The sequence below is a fragment of the Bombina bombina genome, chromosome 3 (genome assembly GCF_027579735.1).
Source record: "Bombina bombina isolate aBomBom1 chromosome 3, aBomBom1.pri, whole genome shotgun sequence".
Taxonomy (NCBI): Eukaryota; Metazoa; Chordata; class Amphibia; order Anura; family Bombinatoridae; genus Bombina; species Bombina bombina.
Genome location: NC_069501.1, coordinates 700,155,989 through 700,176,170, shown reverse-complemented (window position 1 = coordinate 700,176,170; position 20,182 = coordinate 700,155,989). Strand labels below are relative to the sequence as shown.

The 20,182-nt window shown below is 38.8% G+C and overlaps 1 protein-coding gene across 1 annotated transcript in view; it reads right to left on the bottom strand.

Annotated features, from left to right (window-relative positions):
* MYBBP1A (MYB binding protein 1a) overlaps window positions 1–20,182 on the bottom strand; it is a 203,715-nt gene that overhangs the window by 87,036 nt on the left and 96,497 nt on the right. Inside the window, exons 21-23 of the mRNA XM_053707495.1 lie at window positions 15,356–15,452; window positions 10,723–10,854; window positions 3,302–3,370 (exon numbers count right to left, since the gene is read on the bottom strand). Coding sequence (XP_053563470.1) covers window positions 3,302–3,370; window positions 10,723–10,854; window positions 15,356–15,452 — 298 coding nt within the window. The remainder of the gene's footprint in view (window positions 1–3,301; window positions 3,371–10,722; window positions 10,855–15,355; window positions 15,453–20,182) is intronic.

Below are 20,182 nucleotides of genomic sequence, written 5' to 3'. Positions count from 1 at the left end.
GCCCACAAAAACGTTAAAGCACTCCCATCCAAAAAACATTTGACTCACAAACATTTTACATTCAGTGTCAACCATCTATGTAATTGGCCGCATAAGCAAGCTAAGTAATGCTCCTCTTTTAGCTCTAGGATTACTGCTTACCCTTACCCTCCTGGGTATAATGTCAGTCTTTCTGAAATACACAGTCTCTCCAGAAAAAAATATGACTGAACATACCTCATTGCTGCATAGCATGAAACCGTTCCTCACACTGAAGTTTCCTGTACTCCTCAGCTTATGTGGGAACAGCAAATGGACCTTAGTTACAAATGCTAAGATCATCATCCTCCAAGCAGCAGTCTTCATCCATCTGCTGCCTGAGAGCAAATAGTACAAACCGGTACCATTTAAAAATAACAAACTCTTGATTGAAGAAATTAAAAACTAATATTTTATCACCTCTTTCACTTTACCATTCCTAGTACTTAGAGTAGGCAAAGAGAATGACTGGGGGGTGGAGCTAAGGGAGGAGCTATATAGACAGCTCTGCTGTGGTGCTCTTTGCCACTTCCTGTAGGGAAGGATAATATCCCACAAGTAAAGGATGAATCCGTGGACTTGTCTTACCTATATAGAAGAAATTGGGTTTAGTGTCCCTTTAAAGTCCTCTCAATACATGAGAGACAGAAAGGGATTAGTGGTTCCACATTGGCATCCAAACACATGGAGCAAGTAACATTTTGCACGGCTTCTATGTCTATACTGAAGCACAATAAGAAAAACAATATACATTTTTTTTTTTTTTTTTTTATTAAATAAAACATTACTGTCTCTTTAAAATTTAAAAAAGGTAACCTCTTTTACTACATGAGAAAGATGTGCACAAAAAAAGGTCAAAAGATAATCAAATTACTCTATATCTCAAAAAAATTTTGATGACAGAGAAAAAAACGTTACTGTGTCTTTAAATTTTAAAAGATAATTTTTTTACTGCAATAGTGAAAAACATATACCAGCAGCTAAACAAAGCAAAATTCAGACACCCTTACACCTCAGCAACTCTGCTGAGGTGCCTACCTGCCAAACGGACTCACTCCCTGGTCTCAACTTTCTTAGAACTGGAACGATCTGGATGCTCAGAAGCACAATAGCGCTATAACCGCTTGCTTAGAGTTAGGAAACCATGCAGTTTTAGAGCCACAATGTGCAGACGTTCACTTCTGCAGGCTATTGCAGCGATAGAATGGCTGAGTACTGCGCAGTTAACTTAGGAAGCGCGCGAAACGATAGCCCCGCCCATCGTGGGCGTTACAGTCAAAAACACATTACCCGATTGGCATAAATGCTTTACATAAACCGATAGGAAAATAACCACCATAAACAAAAAATGAGCTCAGCTCCCAGCCCCAGTACTTATGGCTGTCCTGTCCAATACCCTCCAAATAAGAGGGATTGATGTCCCAACATAAGGAGCCCTTTGTCTGAGCCTTATGTGATATCCAGGTAACATTAAAGTGCCCACTTTCCTCTGAGTTTACTTTTCCCAGAATAAACAAAGTTAGCACTTACCTTAAACCCTGTCCGACAGCAGGACAGTCCAGCAGGTTTAAGAGGTCCTCTCCCTCCCATAGCCCTGTGGAAAATGATAAAGCCTGAGTTAAGTGTGCTTAGGCTATCATGAGAAGGGCAGCATAAATGTATAGGAGGCGCAGTGAGAATTATGTCCCACCAGTTCCCATTGCTCTAAAGCCACCAAAAGCTCTACTGAAGAGACTGATATGGACTACGGCTACACCCTAGAACAAAGCAGCACAATCTTGCACTACTTTAAAAATTAATAAACTCTTGATTGAAGAATCATTTCTAACACCTAACTTTACCTCTTCCTAGCACTAACGTAGGCAAAGAGAATGACTGGGATGGGAGGGAAGGGAGGATCTATTTAACAGCTCTGCTGTGGTGCTCTTTGCCTCCTCCTGCTGACCAGGAGGTGAATATCCCATAAGTAATGAAGATGATCCGTGGACTCATTGTGTCTTTAAAAAGAAATAGCACTTACCTCAATGAAATCTGACAGGCAGCAGGGCAGCTCACTAGGTTTGAGAGGCATGCTCCCTCACATGGACCTGTGAAAAAAAAAGACAAAGACTGAGTAATCTTACTCAGGCTTTCAATGTTAGGGCAGCATTAACTACTTGGGAGGCACAGTTAAGATTATACCCCACAAGTTCTCAATTGCTTAAAAGCCACCATTGCTCTACTGAAGAGACTGCCATGGACTACTGCTACACCCCAGGAGAAAGCAGAACAAACTTGCACTGCCGAAAAATAATAAAATCTTGATTAAAGTATCTTCTTCTAGGCACCTAAACTTTACAACCTCCTTGCTCTTAACGTAGGCAAAGAGAATCACTGGGGTTGGAGGGAAGGGAGGTGATATTTAACAGCTTTGCTGTGGTGCTCTTTGCCTCCTCCTGCTGGCCAGGAGTGATATTCCCAACAGTAATTATAGATGATCCGTGGACTCACCTTGCCATTAGAAAGAAAAGTAATTTAACCCGAATGTGTTACAGCTTTCTCTGGAGTTGGTATTAACCTATTTTATAATACACACTTATATCTTGAGACCATAAACATTCTATTATAAATCAAGTACCCTTGGTCAAGAAGGCCATGCTTGTGCACAGGTGTTAATCAGCAATCAATCCCTTCCATTATGCTATGTTAACTACATGTATATTCTGATGCATTTTTTTTAATTTTATTTTTTTTATAGATGGGTCAACATTACGTCATGAAAGAATCACTCACTAATTCAGGCTGCTTATTTTTTTAGATAAGACAAGCTACTGTCACTAAGTAGAATCTGCTGCATTTTGTGTGGATCACTTATGCTACAGCCTGTGTAAATGACGCACCAAGGAGTATTCCACTTTCATCACTCTCATAGGCACAATTTTTAATTGGTAGTGCTCCACATGCAGCAGGATTTTAACCAGCCATGAAAGATTTTGCAAATGTAGCTCTGGGAACACTCAGTGGTGCAACTGTTACAGTCAAAACATTTATATCCACCAAGACAGGAGAAACAACCACTACTGCAGAAATATGACCAGTGTCATTAAATACATTCATACAAGTGGAGATGCTTGCGCATTCTTTTAAAAAGTTGGCAGAAATCATTCCACACTTCTCTTTATAATAACACTACTTATATGCAAGTGAGAACTGTAATAACGGAGTGGGGCCATAGTGCCATCCTACGTAGTGTAGATACAGTTAATCTGCCCCTTGTATAAGTGTATAATAGGTATGTGCTCACCTGCTGATGCTGCCTGGCTCCGTCTTTCACAGACTTGGTTATTATACCCAGCAACGGTTTACACATAAACTGTAAGAAAAACAAAAAGAAAACTATTATATGAATTACCGAACACTTAATGTTACTGTAAGGGAATTCTCACAGTTTAACCTCAGTTTTAAAACTCCAACAAGCTCTTTGAGACTATAGTGTGATGAACCAGTACTTTGTCAGCTGGCAGGAAATGGTGCACACTGGTAGCAGGGATTGCGCAACTGAGCTGTCATAACAAAAACTTGCTAAAACAAAAATATACTTAGGGGTATAGAGCTAATGGCAGTCATAAGGTTACATCACTGTTGCACGTTTCAGGCAATCAATGGAATTATCTGCTGCAAGCTTGATTTCTCTTGTGTTCTCAGCAATTAAGGTGCTTCATCACTGTGATTATTGTATTACTGGCAACTAAGAGTGTGGAAAGGTAGTGGTGTTTTGTGACATTAAAGCAGAAAATTATGCGTGTATATACAGTATATATATATATATATATATATATATATATATATATACACACATATATACATATATATACATATATATATATATATATATATATATATATATATATATATATATATATATATATACTCCAATGAGTTCACATCTTTTGTTAGTATGTTGGTTTTATTTACAAAGTTAAAAGATCATATGCTGATTCTAACTATGACTGTGAAATTATTGTATTTGTTAATTCATATGACATAATCTCCATAAAAAGAAATGTAAAAATATATAAAAAGTAATGTAAAAATATATATATAGAAATAAAAATAAGTCCTGAAGGGCTCACAACTTAGAATCCCATTCTCTAAACCTCTCTGCTCAGGCAAGCTTATCAAAAAAGGATTGGTCAAAGTTACAAGGTCCTTCACGATTATGAGAGAAGAAACTGTTAAACAGTGAATGTTTGGTAACAAAATGTCCATGGCTAGCTGTGTCTACTCCAACAAGTCATCCTGATTGGCTCCTACAAATAAGACACATGGTGGGGGAGTAGTAAAAACCATTTGCAGTAAGCAAAGTGTTAATTTATTTACAATTACAAGGTGGTTTTCCACTGCCCAGAGTGCACAATCTAGAATTCTGAACCTACAACATTAGTGCTTGATTTGTAAAGGGAAAAGAAAAAAAACTCTTAAAAAATCTGTAGAGTATGTCTCTGAACTATAAAACAATGAAAATATATTGTTTATTATTATCAAAAAACATAATTTATGCTTACCTGATAAATTCCTTTCTTCTGTTGTGTGATCAGTCCACGGGTCATCATTACTTCTGGGATATTATCTGCTCCCCTACAGGAAGTGCAAGAGGATTCACCCAGCAGAGTTGCTATATAGCTCCTCCCCTCTACGTCACCTCCAGTCATTCGACCAAAGACCAACGAGAAAGGAGAAGCCAAGGGTGTAGTGGTGACTGGATTATAATTTAAAAAATATTTACCTGCCTTAAAAAACAGGGCGGGCCGTGGACTGATCACACAACAGAAGAAAGGAATTTATCAGGTAAGCATAAATTATGTTTTCTTCTGTTATGTGTGATCAGTCCACGGGTCATCATTACTTCTGGGATACCAATACCAAAGCAAAAGTACACGGATGACGGGAGGGATAGGCAGGCTCATTATACAGAAGGAACCACTGCCTGAAGAACCTTTCTCCCAAAAATCGCCTCCGAAGAAGCAAAAGTGTCAAATTTGTAAAATTTGGAAAAAGTATGAAGCGAAGACCAAGTTGCAGCCTTGCAAATCTGTTCAACAGAGGCCTCATTCTTAAAGGCCCAAGTGGAAGCCACAGCTCTAGTAGAATGAGCTGTAATTCTTTCAGGAGGCTGCTGTCCAGCAGTCTCATAGGCTAAACGAATTATGCTACGAAGCCAGAAGGAGAGAGAGGTAGCCGAAGCCTGATGACCTCTCCTCTGACCAGAGTACACGACAAACAGGGAAGACGTTTGTCGAAAATCCTTAGTTGCCTGCAAGTAGAACTTGAGGGCACGAACTACATCCAGATTGTGTAGAAGACGTTCCTTCTTTGAAGAAGGATTTGGACACAAGGATGGAACAACAATCTCTTGATTGATATTCCTGTTAGTGACTACCTTAGGTAAGAACCCAGGTTTAGTACGCAGAACTACCTTGTCTGAGTGAAAGATCAGATAAGGAGAATCACAATGTAAGGCTGATAATTCAGAGACTCTTCGAGCCGAGGAAATAGCCATTAAAAATAGAACTTTCCAAGATAACAATTTTATATCAATGGAAAGAAGGGGTTCAAACGGAACACCCTGTAAAACGTTAAGAACTAAGTTTAAACTCCATGGCGGAGCAACAGTTTTAAACACAGGCTTGATCCTAGCTAAAGCCTGACAAAATGCCTGGACGTCTGGATTTTCTGACAGACGCTTATGTAACAAGATGGACAGAGCTGAGATCTGTCCCTTTAATGAGCTAGCCGATAAACCCTTTTCTAAACCTTCTTGTAGAAAGGACAATATCCTAGGAATCCTAACCTTACTCCAGGAGTAATCTTTGGATTCACACCAGTATAGGTATTTACGCCATATTTTATGGTAAATCTTTCTAGTAACAGGCTTCCTAGCCTGTATCAGGGTATCAATAACCGACTCAGAAAAACCACGTTTTGATAAAATCAAGCGTTCAATTTCCAAGCAGTCAGCTTCAGAGAAGTTAGATTTTGATGTTTGAATGGACCCTGTATCAGAAGGTCCTGTCTTAGAGGTAGAGACCAAGGCGGACAGGATGACATGTCCACTAGATCTGCATACCAAGTCCTGCGTGGCCATGCAGGTGCTATTAGAATCACTGATGCTCTCTCCTGTTTGATTTTGGCAATCAATCGAGGAAGCAGCGGGAAGGGTGGAAACACATAAGCCATCCTGAAGGTCCAAGGTGCTGTCAAAGCATCTATCAGAACCGCTCCCGGATCCCTGGATCTGGATCCGTAGCGAGGAAGTTTGGCGTTCTGGCGAGACGCCATGAGATCTATCTCTGGTTTGCCCCAACGTCGAAGTATTTGGGCAAAGACCTCCGGATGAAGTTCCCACTCCCCCGGATGAAAAGTCTGGCGACTCAAGAAATCCGCCTCCCAGTTCTCCACTCCCGGGATGTGGATTGCTGACAGGTGGCAAGAGTGAGACTCTGCCCAGCGAAATATCTTTGATACTTCCATCATTGCTAGGGAGCTTCTTGTCCCTCCCTGATGGTTGATATAAGCTACAGTCGTGATGTTGTCCGACTGAAACCTGATAAACCCCCGAGTTTTTAACTGGGGCCAAGCTAGAAGGGCATTGAGAACTGCTCTCAATTCCAGAATGTTTATTGGCAGGAGACTTTCCTCCTGACTCCATTGTCCCTGAGCCTTCAGAGAATTCCAGACAGCGCCCCAACCTAGTAGGCTGGCGTCTGTTGTTACAATTGTCCAGTCCGGCCGGCTGAATGGCATCCCCCTGGACAGGTGTGGCCGAGAAAGCCACCATAGAAGAGAGTTTCTGGTCTCTTGATCCAGATTCAGAGTGGGGGACAAATCTGAGTAATCCCCATTCCACTGACTCAGCATGCACAATTGCAGCGGTCTGAGATGTAGGCGTGCAAAGGGAACTATGTCCATTGCTGCTACCATTAAGCCGATCACCTCCATGCATTGAGCTACTGACGGGAGTTGAATGGAATGAAGGACACGGCATGCATTTAGAAGCTTTGTTAATCTGTCTTCTGTCAGATAAATCTTCATTTCTACAGAATCTATAAGAGTCCCCAAGAATGGAACTCTTGTGAGAGGAAAGAGAGAACTCTTCTTTTCGTTCACTTTCCATCCATGCGACCTTAGAAATGCCAGAACTAACTCTGTATGAGACTTGGCAGTTTGAAAGCTTGAAGCTTGTATCAGAATGTCGTCTAGGTACGGAGCTACCGAAATTCCTCGCGGTCTTAGTACCGCCAGAAGGGCACCCAGAACCTTTGTGAATATTCTTGGAGCCGTAGCCAATCCGAATGGAAGGGCTACAAACTGGTAATGCCTGTTTAAGAAGGCAAACCTTAGATACCGGTAATGATCTTTGTGAATCGGTATGTGAAGGTAAGCATCCTTTAAATCCACTGTGGTCATGTACTGACCCTTTTGGATCATGGGTAAGATTGTCCGAATAGTTTCCATTTTGAACGATGGAACTCTTAGGAATTTGTTTAGGATCTTTAAATCCAAGATTGGCCTGAAAGTTCCCTCTTTTTTGGGAACCACAAACAGGTTTGAGTAAAACCCTTGTCCTTGTTCCGACCGCGGAACCGGATGGATCACTCCCATTAATAATAGATCTTGTACACAGCGTAGAAACGCGTCTTTCTTTATTTGGTTTGTTGACAACCTTGACAGATGAAATCTCCCTCTTGGGGGAGAGAATTTGAAGTCTAGAAGGTATCCCTGAGATATGATCTCTAGCGCCCAGGGATCCTGGACATCTCTTGCCCAAGCCTGGGCGAAGAGAGAGAGTCTGCCCCCCACTAGATCCGGTCCCGGATCGGGGGCCCTCGGTTCATGCAGTCTTAGGGGCAGCAGCAGGTTTCCTGGCCTGCTTGCCCTTATTCCAGGACTGGTTAGGTTTCCAGCCTTGTCTGTAACGAGCAACAGCTCCTTCCTGTTTTGGTGCAGTGGAAGTTGATGCTGTTCCTGTTTTGAAATTCCGAAAGGGACGAAAATTAGACTGTCTAGCCTTAGCTTTGGCTTTGTCTTGAGGTAGAGCGTGGCCCTTACCTCCTGTAATGTCAGCAATAATTTCTTTCAAACCGGGCCCAAATAAAGTTTGCCCCTTGAAAGGTATATTAAGTAATTTGGACTTAGAAGTTACATCAGCCGACCAGGATTTTAGCCACAGCGCCCTACGTGCCTGAATGGCGAATCCTGAATTCTTAGCCGTAAGTTTGGTTAAATGTACTACGGCCTCCGAAATGAATGAATTAGCTAGTTTAAGGACTCTAAGCCTGTCCGTAATGTCGTCCAGCGTAGCTGAACTAAGGTTCTCTTCCAGAGACTCAATCCAAAATGCTGCCGCAGCCGTAATCGGCGCGATGCATGCAAGGGGTTGCAATATAAAACCTTGTTGAACAAACATTTTCTTAAGGTAACCCTCTAATTTTTTATCCATAGGATCTGAAAAAGCACAGCTATCCTCCACCGGGATAGTGGTGCGCTTAGCTAAAGTAGAAACTGCTCCCTCCACCTTAGGGACCGTTTGCCATAAGTCCCGTGTGGTGGCGTCTATTGGAAACATCTTTCTAAATATTGGAGGGGGTGAGAACGGCACACCGGGTCTATCCCACTCCTTAGTAACAATTTCAGTTAATCTCTTAGGTATAGGAAAAACGTCAGTACTCGCCGGTACCGCAAAGTATTTATCCAACCTACACATTTTCTCTGGTATTGCAACAGTGTTACAATCGTTAAGAGCCGCTAAGACCTCCCCTAGTAATACACGGAGGTTTTCCAATTTAAATTTAAAATTTGAAATATCTGAATCCAATCTGCTTGGATCAGAACCGTCACCTACAGAATGAAGCTCTCCGTCCTCATGCTCTGCAAGCTGTGACGCAGTATCAGACATGGCCCTAGAATTATCAGCGCACTCTGTTCTCACCCCAGAGTGATCACGCTTGCCTCTTAGTTCTGGTAATTTAGCCAAAACTTCAGTCATAACAGTAGCCATATCTTGTAATGTTATCTGTAATGGCTGCCCAGATGTACTAGGCGCCATAATATCACGCACCTCCCGGGCGGGAGATGCAGGTACTGACACGTGAGGCGAGTTAGTCGGCATAACTCTCCCCTCGCTGTTTGGTGAAATTTGTTCAATTTGTACAGATTGGCTTTTATTTAAAGTAGCATCAATACAATTAGTACATAAATTTCTATTGGGCTCCACCTTGGCATTGGAACAAATGACACAGGTATCTTCCTCTGAATCAGACATGTTTAACACACTAGCAATAAACATGCAACTCGGTTACAATCTTATTTAACAAAAACGTACTGTGCCTCAAGAAGCACTAAACGATTAAATGACAGTTGAATATAATGAACTGAAAAACAGTTATAGCATCACTCTTTAAAAACAACACAACCTTTTAGCAAAGGTTTGTTCCCATTAGTAAAATAACACTAATTAAATTTTAAACATAAAAATTACAGAGCAACGTTTTAAATCACAGTCACTATATAAGTCTCACAGCTCTGCTGAGAGAATCTACCTCCCTTCAAAGAAGTTTGAAGACCCCTGAGTTCTGTTAGAGATGAACCGGATCATGCAGAAAATACAAGAGTAACTGACTGGAAATTTTTGATGCGTAGCAAAGAGCGCCAAAAACGGCCCCTCCCTCTCACACACAGCAGTGAGAGAGAAACGAAACTGTCATAATTAAAACAAGCAAACTGCCAAGTGGAAAAATAATGCCCAAATATTTATTCACTCAGTACCTCATTAATGCAAACGATTCTACATTCCAGCAAAAACGTTTAACATGAAAAATACCTATTAAAAGGTTTAATGTACTTTTACAGAGTAATTCCGGTGAAATACCATCCCCAGAATACTAAAGTGTAGAGTATACATACATGTTCATTATAACGGTATGGCAGGATTTTCTCATCAATTCCATTCAGAAAATAAAAACTGCTACATACCTCAATGCAGATTCAACTGCCCGCTGTCCCCTGATCTGAAGTTTTTACCTCCCTCAGATGGCCGAGAAACAGCAATATGATCTTAACTACTCCGGTTAAAATCATAAGAAAAACTCTGGTAGATTCTTCTTCAAACTCTGCCAGAGAGGTAATAACACGCTCCGGTGCTATTGTAAAATAACAAACTTTTGATTGAAGTTCTAAAAACTAAGTATAATCACCATAGTCCTCTCACACCTCCTATCTAGTCTTTGGGTGCAAGAGAATGACTGGGGGTGACGTAGAGGGGAGGAGCTATATAGCAACTCTGCTGGGTGAATCCTCTTGCACTTCCTGTAGGGGAGCAGATAATATCCCAGAAGTAATGATGACCCGTGGACTGATCACACATAACAGAAGAAAATAAATATATTTTTAAAATGTTTATTTTGTATGCAGATCTTTTGCACTGCAATGCACAATTGCTGATATTTACTAGGTATGTCTAAACATGACTAATAGTGTTTTCCAGGAAAGTTGTTTTTGGGGCACATGTCATAGGAAATAGATGCAGCCATTGTGCAATTGTATAGTTTATATTCTGTAGATATAATTCTGAATAAGTGTGACTTAGCTTTACTTTTCTAACCTCTGTCTGCTCAGTGTGAAATGTCAACATAAATAAATACATAAACATAAATCACAGAAACTTACAGGGAAGCGAGTAAATAAATCATTAAACATGGCTGCAGTCAGAGGACTGTTCCTCTTAGTCATGAACACGTTCAGTGCCTCCCTATAGAGAGAAGTTACCCTCTGAAGATCAAGGCAGCCCATACACTCTGTCTGAAAGGGAAAAAAGGCACAACGTGAGACATTTTACATTTGTAATATTATACACAATATCATCACACTGTACCCAGCATCTGAACAGTTTTTTATGTAAATCATTTTGTTTTTAGATACACAAACAGTAGAGATTGTTTATGGAAGACAAATATATGTTATATCTGTCATTACTATGATTCACAAGTTTTACAAAGATTTACAGGGAAATAAATGAAAGCAATGTCTTCTAATGTGATGTTCTATTTAGTAGAGAACAAAACACGATATGAATTCAGAAACAGACTGGTATTCTGGACCAAATACTGCTACATACGAGAGCCTACTGCCATATCCAGAGATTTACCTGAAATTATGCTGTTTAAAAAAAATAAATAAATAAGAGTTACTAAACCTGTACACCATATGACTGAAAAGTAAAATCCATGTGTATTATAGCATGGCAAACTATTGGCATACTAGTAATACTACAGGACTTAAACCCAGGCGCCAGGGAGTCACCGACACCTTAAAATAAGGCCCTGTAGTGCTGCTTTAGAGTCCTATGATACCCATAAGTGCCCCTCACTTCCCTTAAAATTCAACTTGGTGAGGCTGGATTCTTTCTAGGCCTTGCCGTTGTGAAATGCAAATTAAACTTTTATTGTGTGAGTGTGCGTGTATATCTCATAGGGGTTGCCACAAGTTTCTGACTCCTAAATGTATGGGTTGGCTCCTTGATTTTGAACAAATTTGTTTGTCCCTGCAGGAAAAGCTGTTGAATTTTAGGACATTGTTGCCATTTTGATTTTGTTTCTCTTGGTATCCATTGTTGAAGAGTAAACCTAAGTAGGTTGATAGGAGTTGAGGAGTGTGCTCATGTTTCTAGCACTGAATATCAGCAGTGTTTGTAACTACGTATAATATCTCACTAAACACTGTTACAAACACTGCTACCAGATTGGCTAAAGACACATGCACACTCCTTAGCTCACCTAGGATCACTCTTTAAAGTGATGGTAAATAACCATTAGTAAAAATAAAGTTTAATTTATAAGTTATTAAAAAAAAGGGTGCTAAACTCACCCTCTTTCTGTCCTGCAGCAGCTCGCTAAACTCAGCGGCTACGGCCGCCCATGGCACAGAGCTCTCCTTTGCTGACATGCACCTCTAAACCAATAGCCGTGCAGGTCAGCTGACAGTGTTCTGTATGCTAGCACAGCTATTGGTTTGGAGGTGCAATCGTCACCTCATTGGTAGAAGAGCGCTGTGCTATGGGCAGCTAGAGCCGCTGAGTTTAGTGAGGTGCAGAAGCACAGTCAGAGTGGGTTCAGCATCCTTTTTTTTAATAACTGATCACTTAAACTTAACTTTATTTTTTATAGTGATGGTAATTCCTAGAGGGGGCCTGCAAATGGGAAGGAAAACAAAATCTACTGCTTAGTGCTGTTGTATTGTCCTTTTATTGTGCACTTGTTAATTATGCATTTCTTCTTTATTTAATGGTCCCTTAAGCTAAGGCTGGGGAAGAGTGTTTCACTTCTCTGCAACAAATTAATTTCTGGGTGTTTAGGATTGATCTGTATATGTTTTTCACAGTGAAGGCCAATATTTTACAGCCTGGGTGATGCAATACAGCAAGAAGTAAAATGTACTGTTCTTTACTTGTACATCTATGAGGGAAATCACATCTACTTTAGACTTTCATAACTCATTTTTTTAATTACAAAGCATGTGAATTTTTAAAAGGTTAAAAAGATACTAAAAGTCTTAATTAAACTCATGATTCAGATAGAACATGCAGTGTCTTAACCGCACACTTTCTGAGGCCCCTGCTCCTAGTGAGCATGTACAAAAATCACAGTGTATACGTATATAAGACTGTGACTGGCTGATGGCTGTCACAAGGGGGCCGTCAAATTTAAGTACATTTTTAAAATTGGTTAGAAAAAAAATGACCGCTTATTTACAATTCAGAGTAAGTGCTATCGCAATGTATTTTTATTATGTTGATTATGCAATTCTACTGTGTTTAATGGTTCTTTAAGGTTAAGGGCCCATTGAGCGAAAGCTCTTCGCTCAGGTGAGATGATCTAAAATGATCCTCCAGCATTGCAAGATCCCTAGTGAAATTCTTAAAAGGCAGATATTTTTATACTTCCCTGCATTTCTGTATGTGAAGGAGAGTCAAGACCAGTGCAACAAAGCTTTGTGCAACAAAGCAAACTTTGTGCTTTGTATATTTTGTTACTTTACACTTCAGAATAAGTTTTATTACATTGAAATTTTGCACTTTCTATTTTGTATTATATTTTGAATGCAGTAATGTATTTAGCATTGTGATTTTACGAATTCCGATTATGCTTCCACAGTTTCTGTGTAACTTTAACAAATTAGAACCATACTTTGTATATTTATATGTATATTTTTACAAATTACATTGCACTTTGTATGCCTTGTGTTTAAAATAAAGAAGAAAAACTGACAGCTTTAGTTTCCCAGAGAGCTTCCTTACTTTCTATGGGCCACATAAGACAAGATTCTCTGGTCTGGAAAGAAAAATTATAGTGCTGACTTTACAGGGGCTGAACTAAATGAATTATATAAGAAAAAGGGAAGTACCTGGAAGAACAAGGGAGATAAGAAGTGGCTTCCATAGAAAATAATGAAGCTCTCTAGGATACAGAATTTCAGAGGAAAGAGAGAAGGCAACTGGAGAACACCTGGTTCTAATTATAAAGGCTCAGTTTGCATCAATTACAAATTAAACTGAAATGTGTTCACTACAATTTAACTTTATTTTGCCTATAGTTTAGTATATATTACTTTTCTGCATAACAGAGTGAATAGAGAAAATGGAAATTTATTACCACTTGTGCATGAATTGTGTACAGGATGGAGTTTACAAATTACCAAAGGAAACATTAGAAATACATATTAGTAAGCACCATTGTAGCATATGTGAACTAAACATCCTTTAACCATACAAGAAACAATGCAAAACATACAATGCAATCAGTGATAGATATAATAAACAGATTCAATTATGTAGTAAAGATGTAAACGGATACTTATTAAGTTATAATATAGACAAATAGTTGAAGATATCTGTGTCCTGCCAATTTACGGTGAAATGAAAGAAAGGCACAAAAAATAATGAGGAAAAAAAAAGTGCTTTTTTTCTTTCATTCTAGCACCAAAATATGATTATAAAAAATACCACACATTAGGAAAGCATTGAGAAACGCTTAACATTTATTTATTACAGGGACATTAAATCCTATGATACGGTTACTTTTCAGCTCATTTGTAGCTATCAACAACTGGCCTCAGCAGAAGAGATTAGATAATAAAAAACTTCTTTCTAACCTCGGATATTTTAAAGGCACAGTTTACCCTAACTTTTTCTTCCCTTTAATGTGTTCCCAATTATCTATTTTACCTGCTGGAGTTTATTAAATTGTTGATAAATAGCGCCTTTAATTTTATATCGGCATTTGAAATAGCCGACTTTGCCTTTAATATCCATACCTATACTTACAGTTTCTCTAATTAAGTATAGGCTATAGAAAAACTGTAAACATAATCAGCATAAGAAATTACACTCCAAGTGGGAGGTAGGAGAGGTAAGCAATAAAATGTTAGTTTTCAATTGCTCCCTCTAAGTATTGGGCTTTGGTATACAGACAGAGATAATATAAAGAAACATGTGTGTGTACAGAAAGTGATAAAATAAGGAAATCCGTTTTCCCCGCAAGCTCAACCCATTTTAATAAGTTGTGGTTTCAAAGAATAAAGCAAAATCCAGCTTTTTCCTATACAAAAATAAATCTAAAGAAGCAATTTTGCATGCACTTTATACTCTGCAGCTGGTATAACAAGTAAGTGGAAACACATTAATAAATAATAAAAGAAAAACTTATAGAAATGAAAACTTTATTTTTATTACCGCACCTTTTAAACAACTAATGTGAGTAAAAAAGAAATACATATGCATATCTGAAAATACATGTGCATTCCCAGCTTAATTGTTGCTCTAGATCAGATCAACATTGTTTTAGCATTTAGTGTCCATTAAACATTATCTATAATGTGCAACAAATATGGCTGCAATATACTGGGAGTTTGCTAAACAAAGACAAGACCGGAAAGTTGAGGAAGGTTTAAAGGGACACTAAAGTCAAAATTAAACAGTCACAATTCATATAGGAGTATGCAGTTTTAAGACACTACCCAGTTTGCTTCCTTTATCAAATTTGGCACAGTTTTATATTTCGGAGGCACCAGTTACTACTGAGCATGTGCAAGAGTTTTACAGTGTACATGTATATAAGTCTGTGATTGGCTGATGGCTGTCACATGATACAGGAAGTGGCAAATTGAAGTACATTTTAAAATTTGTCAGACAAAAAAATTCCTGCTTATTTAAAATTTAGAGTAAGTGCTATTGCATTATTAGTAGGGACTTGTTGACTATGCAATTCTACTGTATTTCATGGTCCTTTATTAAACCAAGACTTACCTGTTGAGATACGTCTCCTTCACCGGATTTCTTCAGGTCCTGTTCCATATTACCAGTAGTGCAGTTCTTTAATACTTTAAACAGGTACAACGAAGCACTAAACAGAAAACAAGACACTGGTTGACCTCTTTGAACACATTTTTAGCAATGGCTTATATTTTATGCCAGTATAGCTACAATTAACTCCAAGCTAAGTGTACTATTTTTACTAGAATTAGAAATGAGGCATTGTAAAATAATTAATGGAATTTTTAAATCTCCAGAGATATCCAAGACCGAATACCCCATTGCATCAGACTATGTGGATAGAAACCATGTCCAGCAGCCTGTACAGCAGTGCACACAAGTGTATAGCAGTAATGGAGCACAAGTTCATTAGGCTGGTGGCATGCTGGTATACTGAGAGATGAGCAGGAAGGATTAAATGAAGGAAACTGATGGTGCTGCAGTCTCTACATCCGATGACTACATCAGCACTAGACAATATACAGTAGTCACCTAAAGGGGTCAGTGGAGAAGCAACTCTGCATATCCTAATGGCAGAAGTCTGTGTCTGCTAATCAAAACTGGCCTGCATGGTGCTGAATGGGCAAATATGAATGTAGACCTGGAGGTAGTCACACATTTGACAACGTAACTGCATAGCTGCTCTTTACACTGAACGGCAATAAACGTACACAGGACAGCATTAAACTAATGATATAGTAAATGTGCAAAGCTCATTCCTGGCACTCTAAATATCTTCTTCCACTGACAGCACTGATAGCAATATTCAGGTGCTCTACTATTTTTTTTTTTAATGATCTACTTTTAACAGTTACGCATTGATATTGCAATATAACAATCTACTTAAAAATATGTAGACTATTCCAACTTGTTACATGCAGCAACTCAGCATAAATAACCATTGGGTTAGAAGACAAATCCTGGACATTCCTATCTTTATTATGTTTAAATGAAAACAAAATTGTTTCTTTCTCTGAAGTCTTTGCACAGAACTTTAAAATGTGTGAAATATATATGATGAAATATATATGATAAAATATAAAAGATGATCAGGTGGAATTGGACTTAAAACCTTGCTGGCACAAACCTGCCATCTTATCAGCAGTTCTATCTGTGCTAGGGTTGCACCAATACCATTTTTTTAAGACCGAGTATAAGTACCGATACTCCCCCCCCCCCCAAATACTCGCCAATACCAATACTTTTTTTTTTTTTAATGTCATGTGACAGTTTCTCAAGCACAATACAGATTGATGATTTAAAGGGACAGTCAACACCAGAATTTTTGTTGTTTAAAAAGATAGATAATCCCTTTATTACCCATTCCCCAGTTTTGCAAAACCAACACGGTTATATTAATACACTTTTTACTTCTGTGACTAACTTGTATCTAAGCATCTTCTGACCGCCCCTAATCACATGACTTTTAGTAATTATCTATTGACTTGCATTTTAGCCAATTAGTGCAGTGTCTGCCACTAGCCTCAAGCGTGATCACAATGCTATCTATATGGCCTACAAGAGCTAGCTCTCCCCTGCTGTGAAAAGTAAATAAAATAGAGGCGACCTTCAAGGGCTTATAAATTATCATATGTGCCTTCCTAGGTTTGCTTTCAACTAGAATACCAAGAGAACAAAGCAAAATTATTGATAAAAGTAAATTGTAAAGTTGTTTAAAATTACATGCCCTATTTGAAAAATGAAAGTTTTTTTTGGACTTGACTGTCCCTTTAAGATAGCTTATTTATAATTATGAAGAACTGTATCTCAAAAGACATTATGAAATAATACAACCATTTTATTTCACAGAACATGTTTATAAATAAAAATATTACAATAAAATAATAACAACAATACATAACAAATGTAAAATCACAACCAACCAAAAGTGCAATACAGTAAAAAATATACCAATGCACTGTTTAATCATGGGGAACACTATGGGATAGATTACATTGACTGGTAAGCGTTACAAATGCTCTCATTACATGTCCAACTCCATTAAAGTCTATAAAGTTGGAAATGTAAACAGAGCATTGGTAAAGCTTCCAATCAAATGTAATCAAAATCTTGTCCTATAATTGTAGGATGTGTATTCATAGGAATTAACTTAAAGGAACAGAAGCATCTCTGCATGTTCAGCTATAAGTCTGTTTCTTTTATCAGTAAGGACGTTTCACACTAAGCTTAAAGGGACAGTATACACCAATTTTCATATAACTGCATGTAATAGACACTACTATAAAGAATAATATGCACAAATACTGATCTAAAAATCCATTATAAAACCGTTAATAAAAATGTACCGTATTGTTCCTCATATAGACCGCACTTTTTTCCCTTGATTTCTACCTTTAAAGTTGCAGTGCGGCCTATATGCGGGGCGCGGCCTATAATCGGAATTTTTTGGCTTTTTTTATTTTTTTATTACCGTATTTGCTTGATATTGCCTGGTATAGTAAATACCGGGTAAGGAATGTACCGGTAACTTATATACCGGTAGTAATATGGGTAGAGAATTGTGCACCAATAGCCCTATGTGTGTACACTGATCCCTGAGTGAGTATCTAAACGAACGCTCCTTGGACCGAACTTGCTCCTATTGGAATGTTACCAATACCTGTGACTAAGCATTAGCAGTCTTCTAGGAGTGATCCGAAGACGTTGCTAAATGCTTCTGTCACAGGCGTTGCAGTCTGCAGGGACAGAGCGGCAGATGTGGCTGTAGATGATGTCATCACAGTAGGAGCTGTGTGCAGTATGAAGAGTCCGTTATTACAGTAGCTTATCTGGAATAGTTGATACAACTACCGGCCTTATGGGTATTGTAGTCTGGGTAGGAAGTGGGCGGAGCACAGGATGTCCCATGTTAGTCAGTTTTGCCTCTGATATTGGTAAGAAACAGTTTTTTTCCCCCCTCACATCATACCTGATAAAAATGTCTGTACTATTAGGGTAAATACAAAATTGCAGCTTTAATGGTCTGTTAAAATAAAAAAAGGAAAGATGCTTAACTCCTTAGTATGGTAATTTCAAATGTGAAAAAGCCTTTATTTAGCCATTATAGCTTTAATGTCTGAGGAGTGCAGCATCTAAGGAGTGCAGCATCTTTCCTTTGTTTTATTCTATACTCTTGGGGAAGTGGAAAAGGATCCCCCTGGGAGCTGGCACCCTACATTGGGACTCTGCTTACACATTTGGAAGTGCTGGTCTCAATCACTTGCAAACATTGCAGCTTTATTTTTTTAGGCTTGATGTGATTACCTGGTCCCCCTATTAAAAAAAAAAAGTGTCTGCAGGTCATCATGTGAGCAGATCTGCATATTCTAATATGCTGCTTCTCTCACAGTGTGCCTTTCAGGCAGAGTTGCACTCAATTGTTAAAATTTGTCATATGGTATGTGTGTGCATGTATGTGCTTATACTGGTACTTTTTTTTTTTGTTAAGTAACTCTGTATCCCTGCTGTTGTCCACCACATATCACATTTCTGCTCAGTTGGGGGGGGTCCCTATTTTGGATTTTTAAATGTTGGGAGGTATGCATTGCGCTGCAGCCATTATTCAGCATAGAATGGCACCAATGTCAAAGACTCCAGGACACATGCTGCAAATTACCGGTAGACAACTGTGTTAGACCATTTGCAGCATCGTGAAAATCCGGGTTAAAAGGGATACCGGTACTAAACCCAAATTTTTTTCTTTCATGATTCAGATAGAGCATGCAATTTTAAGCAACTTTCTACTGTAATTTACCATACTCATAAAAAAAAAAAACATATACAGATACTGTTACCGTAATTGATAATGTGAATTTTTGTACAGGAGCTAACATACAGTAAAATACCGGAACCAATATGGATGATCATGTGGAGATTCGAAATTCTACTAGCCAAGGGAAAAGACGAAGTTACAATTCAAATTTTAAGATAAAAGTCTTAAAATATGCTGAACAAACAAGCAATAGGGAAGCCGCCAGAAAATATGACCTAGATGAGAAAAACGTACATAGATGGAAGCTGATACATCAGAAACTAGAAACCTCGGCTTCTACAAGACAATCATTCAGAGGGCCTAAGAAAGGGAGGTATTGTGAAGTTGATGCAGCAGTGGTTCCCTTCATTCTAGAACAAAGAAAAAATGGAATGCCTGTCAACCGCAAAATCATACAATTGAAGGCATTAGAAATTGCCAGTAAATTAAATATTCCCAGGCATGAATTTAAAACAAGCCTTGGATGGTGCCGTAGATTTATGCTCAGAAATGGCCTCTCTCTGAGACGCAGAGCAACACTAGCACAAAGAATACCTGTTGACTATAATGAAAAGTTGCTTGCATTTCAACGGTATGTTATAGAGCTCAGGAAAAAGCAGAACTATCCATTGAGCCAAATTGGAAATGCTGATGAAACTCCTGTTTTCTTTGATATGCCAAGTAATACAACTGTGGATCAAAAAGGAGCAAAATCAATTCTTATGAGGACCACAGGCAATGAAAAAATCAGAATTTATATCTTACCTGATAAATTCCTTTCTCCTACGGTGTGTCTGGTCCACGGCTTCATCCTTACTTGTGGGAATATTCTCTTCCCTAACAGGAAATGGCAAAGAGGCACACAGCAAAAGCTGTCCATATAGCCCCTCCTCTGGCCCCGCCCCCCAGTCATTCGACCGACGGTTAGGAGAAAAAGGAGAAACTATAGGGTGCCGTGGTGACTGTAGTGTATAGAGATAAAAAAATATTTAAGCCTGACAAAAACCCAGGGCGAGCCGTGGACCGGACACACCGTAGGAGAAAGGAATTTATCAGGTAAGATATAAATT